This window comes from Gadus macrocephalus, chromosome 18 (genome assembly GCF_031168955.1).
Source record: "Gadus macrocephalus chromosome 18, ASM3116895v1".
In the NCBI taxonomy this organism is placed as follows: domain Eukaryota; kingdom Metazoa; phylum Chordata; class Actinopteri; order Gadiformes; family Gadidae; genus Gadus; species Gadus macrocephalus.
The window spans coordinates 6,293,936-6,305,670 of record NC_082399.1 but is presented as its reverse complement, the minus strand read 5'-3'; the positions used below and the strand labels follow the sequence as shown (position 1 = coordinate 6,305,670).

At 42.5% G+C, this 11,735-nt stretch overlaps 1 protein-coding gene and 1 long non-coding RNA gene across 2 annotated transcripts in view; both read left to right on the top strand.

Annotated features, from left to right (window-relative positions):
* The first annotated feature begins 6,012 nt into the window (after positions 1 to 6,012).
* The window catches only part of gas7b (growth arrest-specific 7b), a 46,983-nt gene continuing 41,260 nt past the window's right edge, over positions 6,013 to 11,735 (top strand). Inside the window, exon 1 of the mRNA XM_060036498.1 lies at positions 6,013 to 6,501. Within this exon, the coding sequence (XP_059892481.1) occupies positions 6,322 to 6,501 (180 nt within the window). The 5' untranslated portion in view covers positions 6,013 to 6,321. The remainder of the gene's footprint in view (positions 6,502 to 11,735) is intronic.
* Positions 7,307 to 9,455, top strand: LOC132446286 (uncharacterized). Its single transcript, XR_009522806.1, has 2 exons — positions 7,307 to 7,537; positions 7,616 to 9,455. It is a non-coding gene; the product is annotated as an uncharacterized LOC132446286 (long non-coding RNA).

Below are 11,735 nucleotides of genomic sequence, written 5' to 3'. Positions count from 1 at the left end.
ACTGCCATGGCCACTGAATTCACAGAAGGGGAACAAAAGGGAAACCACGGATAAATCAGCCACAATTAAAAATGTAAACTAAAATTTGACTCTAAAAGGTGCTTAAGGGCCGACTTGTGGGTTCGCTCCCTCTCTGCTCCCTCCCTCACATTGATCCGCCATTGAGAAGCTTCGCATTTCACACACCTGTGATTTACGGGAAAGACGGTTTCCCCGAACCAATCAGGGCAGATATGTCCTGATTGATCAGAAAAGAGCCACGAGAGCCCTCTTTCAGAATGCGGCACAGTCAAAAAAATATTCTCACGGAGCCTTTCACTTACGCACACGCACACGCGCGCACACACACACACACACACACACACACACACACACACACACACACACACACACACACACACACACACACACACACACACACACACACACACACACACACACACACACACACACACACACACACACGATTAAGGCAATATAGAGTTGAGGATTTGTATGGTTCTGTTTGTAAATGTAATGTTTTGCTAGCACTTTTGTAGCTTTTGGTTGTAAGAATTGCTAAAAAAAACCAGTAGGCCTAGATGCATTGTGTACAGAGATGGCCTTGATTTCGATCATTGGGATAGGCCTACTGACTCCTCTCCACAACTTAATTGCTCGTTTAAAAGCCCCTTGGGGTCACTCTACACTCAAAAAAATGACTTTTAGGCATTGTAATGTATACTTATTCAAAAGTAGTAATTCTTACAGTGTAATATCAAGTTTCAATAGGAACTAGAAAAAAACATGAAACTATACACAAAATATTCATGTAAGGAATGTTCTTGACTAGGAAGAGTATTTTTTACTAGATATTTACGCATACTATTAAATTATTTATTGTCACTGCACCAACACCTGAACATTCTAAGTAACTTTTATTCTGAAGAAACAGCGCATTGGATTTCGCGCATGCGCCATTTGACAACGTATGAACGTAAAGCCAGTGAAGCGCCAGAGAAGAAGCGGGAAGAAGGCTCTGAAGCTCTGAAGCAAGATCTCTGGATCGCAATTTTGCTGGATCGGGTCGAGAGACTCGAGACGAGTGAGTAATTGCCTTTCTGTTTTATATTTGTAATCGTAGAAGAGTTTGTGTACATTTTGATAGTTTGATTATAGTCTGCTTGACGCAATATACGTTAGTAATGTTGGTAGTGCCTGTAATATTCGTTTTTCGCCATCGCCATTTTGGTCTACCAGGCGAGACTAGCTTAACGTTTGTAGAGGTGAGTTGCATTACTGAAGAGTAAGCACAAGTTTAACTTAAAATGTCTTCTCTCAAAACGAAAACGAGTTGTTTTTATAGGGAAGTGTTTATGGTTGACTTCAAGTCGAAACTAATACCTTTTTGGCGCCATGTTTGACGATGACTTTCACTTGAACTAGTTAAGTTAGCGCTAGCCTGTATTTTCACTGAGGCCCACATTAACCTCCTCAATGTCGACTTAAACAGTGGCTCTTAATGTTACATTATCTTGGCATGATATTTATTTTACTCTTGCATGTGAGTTCTGAGTTATATCAGACCGTTCAAATAGGGCCCTTAATGTGCCCCTGATGGTCAAAATTCAAAATCAACGGAGCCCTCAGGTGAATCTAGTCTTCGAACCTTTGGTGTGGAGGTGCGTCTTGTTTGTTGTTTTCAACCAATGAGCAGTATCTCCAGCAGAGTGAGTTTTGCCCTCCAGGCATGAAATCATTCCAATATATTGTGGTATCCCAACCTTCTGCTTAGAAATGTTTTGTTTAAAGCTCAGTCAACTAAATAGGAATTATCCTATGGCAATGAAGTCGATATGAATGATTGAAGAAATTCGGTTTGTTCCTCAATAGCATTGTCTTCTTTTCTTGTAAATTCTTTGCAGGAGGACAACCGCAGTGATGCTACTGAACACGTCCTCAAGATCATGGTCGTCCATGATGCTTCAGAAGAGGATCCAGTCGATGTCTCCATCATTCTTGAAGGCAGGGAGGTGTTGCATGGATGTGGAAACACCGCTAAAGCTTGTACATTATTGATGGGACTGTATGGGGACACATTAGTGCCATAATTCACTAATGTGATAAAAGATACATTCGGGCGTATTATGTTATTCCACACGCGTAGATATTAACTGCGAGCGTGCAAATGATCTCTGCGCGCGCAAAACAGCCTCTTGCGCGTGCAAATTACCTCAGCGTGCGCAAAACAGCTTCTCGCGCGAGCAAATTACCTCAGCGCGCGCAAAACCTCTTGCGAAAGATGTTTTTACGCTCTTGCTCGAATTTAATTTTGGCACTATGGGGGAGGGAACCAAGGCAGGTCGGGCTTTCCTATGATTGGCCGTTTCTGAAGCGCGATATTTGATTGTCAGCCCTCCTCTCATTCAATTCTGAATTGTACAGTAAATGGCTGAAACGATAGTTACGTATTGTAACTCCAGATTCTATGAGTATAGGCGCAGCCTTTTAAGTGTCGGCCTCACCTTTAAATAGCTGAAGAAAAGCTGTTTATTGGGAGCAGAACGTCCGCCGGCGCCCGGACTATATCTGCGAAATGCGGACGTCGTTGAGGCACGCCGCACGCGGACGTAATTGAGGCCAACACTGTTGGTGGGCGGGGATTACAAATCTTTCAGTGCTACGGCTCACGCCTAGGGATAACCCAATAGCGATAGCCTTAAAAGGCTGCGCCTATACTCATAGAATCTAGAGTTACAATAAGTAACTATCGTTTCAGCCATTTACTGTACAATTCAGAATTTAATGAGAGGGCTGTCAATCAAATATCGCGCTTCAGAAACGGCCAATCATAGGAAAGCCCGCCCTGCCTTGGTTCCCTCCCCCATAGTGCCAAAATTTAATTCGAGCGAGAGCATAAAACCTTTTTCGCGAGAGGTTTTGCGCGCGCTGAGGTAATTTGCGCTCGTGAGAGGTTGTTTTGCACTCGCAGAGATCATTTGCGCGCTCGCAGTTGATATCTACGCGTGTGGAATAATATAATACGCCCGAATGCATCTTTTATCACATTAGTGAATTATGGCACTAATGTGTCGCCATAGGACTGATCTATGCCCTCAACCTTATACCCATAACCTTTTTTTAATTTCTTTCTTGTTCATTCGTCTACTATGCATTGTATTTGATTATGTTTGTACAATCTTACAAAACACTATGCTTTACTGTTCCCGTAGAGACGCATTGTTTTGAGAAACTGCAATCGGAAAAAAGATTTGACTATTCATCTTCATCCAGTCCTTGTTATCAATAAAATTGCTTCATTACAGTACCATATCTTGTTGTCTTTTCAAGTTTAATAATCTCAGTGCCTTATTTTTTGTTGATTTATTTGAAGTTGTGTATGTGGGGCTACTTTAAATAAATAACACTTCAAGTTATTTGATTTCATACAATACAATCAGTGCTTTGAGCATTTAGCTATTTGCCATTTGGTAATATTTATCAAAAGAAACTAGGCAACATTTACGTAATTTTAGTGTGTAAAACCACTAAATACAACTGAGTAATAGAAACAGAAAAAGTATAGTAAAATCTACTTATTCAGTTCATAACACTAAATATTATAGACTAGTAAGATTTACTCACTATTTGGATGACCATGATGTTCCTGTATTGACATAATTAAGTAAAATATACTTAATATTTTCACAAATGTCAAGGTTAGCAGCAAGTACATTTTACTTGTTGCCGGCAATTAAGTTGTACTTGATTATTAAAGCATTGAAGTTACTTAGTTTTTTTTAGTGCAATTTCTTACAAAGATTTTTTTAAGTAAATTCAACAAGTTATTTTTTTGAGTGTATCTGTCTTTGTACTAATCAGACTGTAGGGCTATGGTTCCCCCCCCCCATCGTTTAATTGAAAGAGAGGTCTATGTTAGAGTTCAAAGATAGGAAGCCGACACAGATAACGTTGCAGTTTATGCAAAAGTAAATACAACTTTTGTCCACCAGAATGAAACTATTTATTGTGGGAAAATCCCTCGATTGATTGACTTTTGGATGGTTGGGTTATATTTTTTAAAAATAGTTCCGACATTTTTGGAAGGAGTAGCCTCAATAGCTGCAGTAGAAAAAGTGCATGCAGGCTCAAGTCTTTGCTCCAAAATATCTTTCAAGTAAACATAAGCTGAAAAATGTGAAAATATAAAAATATACAAACGCCGACTGACGAGGCGCAACCGAAACTGCAGACTTAATAAACAGTTGACGACACAGGTGGTAAACAATTCATGTTCATGAGGGGTAAAATTAACTAACTGATAGTGTCTGGTGGTTAAAGAAAGAATTGCACGCACACGCACACACAGGCACACACGCACACGCGCACGCACACACACACACACACACACACACACACACACACACACACACACACACACACACACTGTGACACACACACACACACACACACACACACACACACACACACACACACACACACACACACACACACACACACACACACACACACACACACACACACACACACACACTTAGGCAAAAAGCTGTTCCCACTGGAGCTCTCCATCTCGAAACTGCCTAATAGTAATATACAAGTATAACCAACCTACGTAGTTACTCATATTTTCTATCTATATTTAATGACTACTGACTACTATTATTACACTCTGTGGAAAGATTTTGTTTATCTTGTTCCAAGTTTAAGACCCTGTTGCTGGCCAGGTACTAGGTTCTTCAAATCTTTATATTAAATGATTCATGAAATTTTATATTAATATTCTCAAAGCTATAATCAATACTTTTGCTATGTGTTTTGATTGAGTCTCATTTTTCTTATGTATCTTTGTTTAACTGGCCATCGCTTTAGAACCGGATGCACGAGAATCATGTAATTCAATCCAAACACAATTTAATCTGAACAAAGAGGGAGCAGCTCTTCATATAGGACAGCATCACTGCATATCGAAACTTCTGAAGCAATTTAAATAAATACTCTTTGCAAAACTCAAATCATTTATTGATGTTAGTCCTATTTCTTCTCTCAAATGTCATCGTTGACAACTATTTTGTTGCAGATTTGTATTTTTTAAAGTTCACCCAAGGTAGCGTCGCTTCGCTACCAGGCAGTTATAGCAATGACACCAGTGCCACCCAGTGGTGCCTGTCAGAATGGCAGAGACCACAACATCTTCCCTTTACTTGCCTTACTTACGCCATATGAAAATGCTATTATTGAATTAAACTGTTTCCTGATCGAAAGCGTCAGAATTACATATGATTTATATAATAAACTATATGGAATAACATAATGAAAACGTTAACATTAGAACAAAAAATATAAACGGTAGTACAAAGCATTCAGAGATCTATACTAGGGTTAGCTAGGCTACTTATCTCAACTCAACTCCTCCCATGAGAAACAATAACCGACTAAAGATAACGACCCCGCGGTTTGAAAACCGCTGGTTTCCTCAGACGCAACTCTTTACTGCCTTTTACTCATGACGTCAGACTCAGAACGCATGTTCAGTTTTCCCATAGGGGGCGCTGTAGGGCTGGTGGAGTCTGAGCATGGTGTAACATGGAGAGCACACAGCATACAAATATCCATCCATCTATCTAAGTTAAGTTACAATTCATGTGAACTAATGTTTATAACCAGATAAATTAAAAATAATTAAACCCGAGCAAGATGTGCTTAATCACAAGCAGGCTATCCGCAAACAGATCTATTGTTTTACCCGAAGAACTAAACTGGAACGATAGAATTGATCCCAAAATGTTTATGGATCAAAGTATTGTTTTACAGCAAACAAATAAATCACTAGCCTGGCAAAAATGCTTAAACTGGCCTATTGCATCATCACCATCATCCTCATCCTCTTCATCATCATCACCATCATCATCATCATCATCATCATCACCATCATCATCATCCTCGTCACCATCCTCCTCATCCTCGGTGTGATGTGTGACGGCGCTTTGTTTATGGCAGAGCAGGACCTGAAGGGGCGCATATGTTTGACTTGCCAGTCGCTGGAAGAGCAGGCGCGGCTAACTTCAACTCGCAGTACAGGACTACTCGCACACACGACAAGACAAGAGGAGACAGCGGGATAACCTGTCGCTTTGACCCGTTTTAAATCGAGTTTCACTCAGATCCTTAACATGTTACTCACGTCCGCGTGTTAATCGTCATTTCACGGGTTTTCTTTCTTCAAGAAACGTCCCTTTTCTAAAAAAGTTTTCTCTTCGAGAGGGGCTCGTCACACTGACCGGAGAGGGAGTGCAACTATACGGGGATTGATCGGCGTTGGAGATGTCCGGATGTTACTGCAAAAGTTTATACCCCTTTAGCGGGGACCAGCACCAGCAGGGACTGACCTTCGAGGCGGGAGACAGGATCAAGATCGTCCAAGCCCTGCCGGGAGGCTGGTGGGAGGGCGAGAAGGATGGAGCCACAGGGTGGTTTCCATCCAGTTATGTTCAGGTGCTGGAGGTAAGGCTGCTCGACGCCTGGTTGCTCAATAAACGGTTTGCGTGACTTGCGCGGACACCCACTGGTGGTAAAAATGTAGGCTATCACCTGTGAAATCAGTGGTATCAAATGTATCAATGTATATTTTTTTCTTCATAAAAAGTTCCTTTCGCCCACTCCTCCTTTTCTTAAAATGTGAACTACATGACGCTGTTAGTAGGCTAAGTGAAACTGTCTGCAACACAGATGGGGGTTTTCTATGATTTGTCACTTTGCTAATCAATCATTGACCGACTGGGTTGGGGTTAGCGTCTGCCTGGAAGCCCCCACACTTCCTCATTCCTCACACATTCCAGCGGAATTCTTCGCTCTTCTGTCTGTGTGCACCAGGGCAGGGCGAACAGGAGGCGTGTTGCTCTCTGTAACCATGGTCAAGCCTACACGACCACATGAGCTCTGATTTCCTCTCTCTCTCTCTCTCTCTCTCTCTCTCTCTCTCTCTCTCTCTCTCTCTCTCTCTCTCTCTCTCTCTCTCTCTCTCTCTCTCTCTCTCTCTCTCTCTCTCTCTCTCTCTCTCTCTCTCTGTGTGTCTGTGTGTGTTTCACCCCCTTTCTCCACCTCACCTTTTATCTCATTCTCTCCATCTCTTTCCTTGCCTCTCTCTCACTCTCTTTCACCCTCTATCTTGATCTATGTCTCTTGTCCCTCCTTAATATCTTCCTTGCTCTCTCTCTTTTTAGCCCTCTCCCTTGCTCTCCATGTCTCTCCCCTCTACCCTTTGTCCTCTCTCTCTCTCTCTCTCTCTCTCTCTCTCCCCCCTCCCTCCCTCCCTCCCGTTCCATCCTTCCACAAACTGCGACAGGAGCTTTCCACCCTACTATGACAGCCTTGTGACATTCAGGAAAAGGGAACAACTCCACACACAGGCAGAAGAATATTCATAATTTACTCTTCTGAAAATGCCAAAAAGTCCAAATCAGTATTTCATTGGCATGATGTGGAAATTGCTTCAGGGAATGGCATTCGTTTGGAAACAGTGGCACCCACTTGATGATCTGTAATCTTATTGTGTCCCGGAGAGAGTGATAGAGGGAGCAAGACAGAGAGAGAGGAAGAGAGAGAAAAAGATAGAGAGAGAGAGAGAGAGAGAGGGGGGGGGGGGGGGGGGGGGAGGAAGGACGCACATGACATGATCTTAATCATGGTGGAACCTCCTCAATATACAAATATTGCATGTATATTTCTCCTAAATTGTGCATAATCGTAAAATCGAAAGCCTAAAGTTTTGTGGGCCTTGTCGATCCACATTGATATGCCAACGTGCACTTGACAGAAGGGGGTAGGAATTGAGTATTTGGTGATTTGGAACTAGGATCGCCTGGGCCAGCTTGAAGTCTTACAGAGTCCTTCCGACGACTGGGGAGCAGTCTGTCATGGAGAGCATTTCACAAAGACTGCACTGGGAGAATGCCAGGCGTGACGTGGTTAAAGATTTGTGTTGAATCCCAAAAAACGAAGTGATGATGAAATAAACACCACATCCTCCAGCCATACCCACTTCCTCATGCCTCTTTCCACTTGGGCATAGTCAATATAATTTTATTATGCAGTTGTGACAAATAGGCACATTATCGTTAAAACCTTAAGAATTACATTCATCACATTGACGTACAAATGAAAGTGCATACGACTGAATCACATTTTGTCAAGGTGTTGTATAGTAGATGAAACATCACTAGAACATTGCTTTTAGTGTACTTGATTAATTTTAGAGGAACCATGTTTGTGGCTTCCTCCCGGGTCGCAGGGCTTGCTATCTATGTGATGTGATAAAGGAACTGCTTGTGTTGAACATTCTGATCAATACAAAGACATCTGTCAATGTGAGGGGGAGGTCTAGACCTGCTCCACCAGACTGACAGCCTGGGCTCTCACCCGACCTGTGTGTTCATCATCACATACCCACAGGATGTGATGCGTTATGTGGCACTTGCTGAGCTCGAAAATCAAGGTTTTGCATCCAGAGATGACCCATGATGATGAGGCTGAAAGTTATAATGAATAGCAAGGCTTTCAAATGATTAAGTCAATAAGTAAGTCAGTCAGTACAGAAGTCATGCTTTATTTATAGAGCAACGTTTCTAAAGTTATAAAGTGTTGGAAAGAAAAGGGTGCATAACAGCTAAATATATTTTTAAAGTAAAAATAAAATACACATTTCTGAATTTCAATAGTTTTGCAGTTGGCAGAACATCAGAACACTGAGGCCACATCATCACAATAGGTCTTATTGCGTTACTTGCAAAACATTTATGTCTCAAAGTGGGAGTTAAAAATTTGATTTGTCCCTAGGGGGGAAGTAATTTGTACACTTTCAGGAAATCACCTTTGATTACTGTCTCTTTTGCTTCCCTAAAAGGACACATATTCTGTGTGTGTGTGTGTGTGTGCCTGTGTGTGTGTGTGTGTGTGTGTGTGTGTGCACGTGCGGGTGTGCCTTTGCCTGTGTGTGTGTCTGGTGTGTGTGTGTGTGTGTGCATGTGCGGGTGTGCCTTTGCCTTTGTGTGTGTGTGTGTGTGTGTGTGTGTGTGTGTGTGTGTGTGTGTGTGTGTGTGTGTGTGTGTGTGTGTGTGTGTGTGTGTGTGTGTGTGTGTGTGTGTGTGTGTGTGTGTGTGTGTGTGTGTGTGTGTGTGTGCAAACAACCCAGACAAGGCTTTTCTGTAGCTTCCACAATGGAGGTCTTTGATCCGACTGTGAGACTCCGGCTATTGTCTGGGCAGCACTGGGGCTTTGTGGTCCAAACAGGTCCCGTTCTTCACACCACTGATGAGTCATTCAACACCAAACCTGTTCTCGCATGGCACACACATATACACACACACACACACACACACACACACACACACACACACACACACACACACACACACACACACACACACACACACACGCATACACACACGCATACACACACACAGGGGCTGTGTGGGTGTCACACGTTGACCTCTTTCAACATTTTGTGAAACAAAACACATGCACACTTTTTGTTATGGGAAATGTCTACGATGTCTTTTATTGATTCATTGATCGATTCATTGGTTGATGCCGATTTATACACTGAGGCAACCTGTCCCTTCGGGTGGGAGAGAGGAAGAGAGGAAGAAAGATGCGAGTGCATGGTTTGGTGTCTTCAATGATGGCCACATGACAAAGACTTTGTTGATTGGTTCAAAACAGAGCAATCCCACCCTATCAGAGCCTGTCAGGGAGGAACCTGATTGGCCAATGACAGAGACGTTTTGTATGGGCTTTCAGACCAAAAACTTACAGCAGTAACTTTGCAGAAGGACACAGTTGTTATATGTCGGCTACTTTGCCAGGCAGCCTTCGATGCAGTTCTCTCAGTAAAATACATGGTATTCTTTCTGCTTTATTAATAAAGTGGTCATTTGACGGCAGCCTTGGGCCAGACGCTTCAAACAACAAACACAGCCCGAGAATAAATAGCAGGTCTGACAAAGAAACTCCAATCGGTCCAAAAAGTGTCAGGCTATTCAATAAGTAATTATTACAATAACTCCATATGATTTTAATTTATTCCTCTAACCATATGCGCATGTGACATCCTTTAGTTTTGGCCTTAAATTGAAGTTTTTTTGACTCTGAAGGCTGGATGTTGAATACACACACATTCATATCAGAGATGGAAGGGGAAAGTTTCAGAGTCTTGATAGAAAAATGTTGGCTGTGCATGACTGGTGACACAGGGTGCAGTGAGTAAGCTCCAGAGTGAGTCTGTTTATCCGCCGGCTGTATAAGCCGTGTGTTTGCTGTGCAGTGGACACCTCACCAGGAAGAAGGAGATGAATGGGAAGATTAAGAGGCAGGGGTGTCAGAGCATGACACGAAAGCGGGGCGACACACGACACACCAATGTCGCACAGCCACCCTGACTTTTTTTTGAATGAGACTCATTGTTCTTTAAGCAGGATTTGAAATCTTTCATGATTGAGTGTGTTCAGATATTGGTATGTGGTCGCTGACTGTATGACTGTATTCACAGACCACATCTTCTGAAGCACGGGTTTCTTTCAACAGTCGACGTTGCTGTGTTTCAAGCCTGTGGCAGACGGACCACTTATTACTACGAAACCCATTGAAAAAAAGAAGGGAAACTGGGTCTTTTTTAGCAGCCATGGCAACTGTCAGATTTTCAGATTTTAAGAGACACTTCTCTACGCAATAAATGAAGTTATTCTTTCTAAGTAGGTTCTGTTTTTCTTATATTTCTATTCACAAGGAATTCAACTGGCAAGTAAATATAAATCAAATCTTTTGGGGCTTCCCCCAGAACCTCTAACTTTAATAAGTCATGGCTTCAGAGCCACACGGATGTGTTTCTGTATATTCTCTTCTGCCTGTGATGTTGGCTAACAGCCCCCATTCATTAAAAGCTGGCAAAAGCATCCAGCAAAGATGGATACATTAGTGTTTGTGGCGACTTAATATGCACCATATCGCCGCCAAGACTCCAGCTCAATTTGGTCCATGTGACTTTTTTGTTTTGCGACTTCTTTGTCTGTTTGTGAAAGACTTCCTGCACCCAGAACAGCGCTCGAAGCAAACGGCCCCATTTGTGTTGGTCAGGCTGAAGAAAGCCAGCAAACTTTAGGTCTCCATACAGAGCCCCATGCTGACCACAGCTACCCACCCCGGGCCACGGTCACCGCATGGGTCATTCCCTCCACCAATCAGGAACTCTACCCTGCAGTGCTGAATTATTAACGTGGCACTCAGCACGTAAGAGTCCCCTGTCTGCTAGACCCATATGGGGATCTATTGGAGAGAGAGGGAGGGGGCAGAGGGGGTCTCCAGGGACTTTGCAAAAACAAGGCTGTTGAAATGTTGATCTGGTTATCAAGGTACAACGTGGGGGCTTGAGCGTGGAGGACCATTGTGTGAGAAAGGTCATCTGGATGGCTTGTAAAGGGCAGTGTTTGTGTACGGCTGGAGGAAGGACTAATTTTGACCTCGACTTAAATCACTTTTTCTTGATTCGTACTGATGACTTCATGTTAGTATTTCACCTTTTTAACATGGCTGGTTGGATGGTTTCACGTTCCGGATGTCTTTCTGTGTGTGAACATCTTTCACTCTGAATATAGTACGATGCTATAAATGTAAAATGTTGTATTTTGGTATATGTTTTGACAGCTCTTTAAAAGAAAATCTCCCTATTACCCTTGGCAACGGCT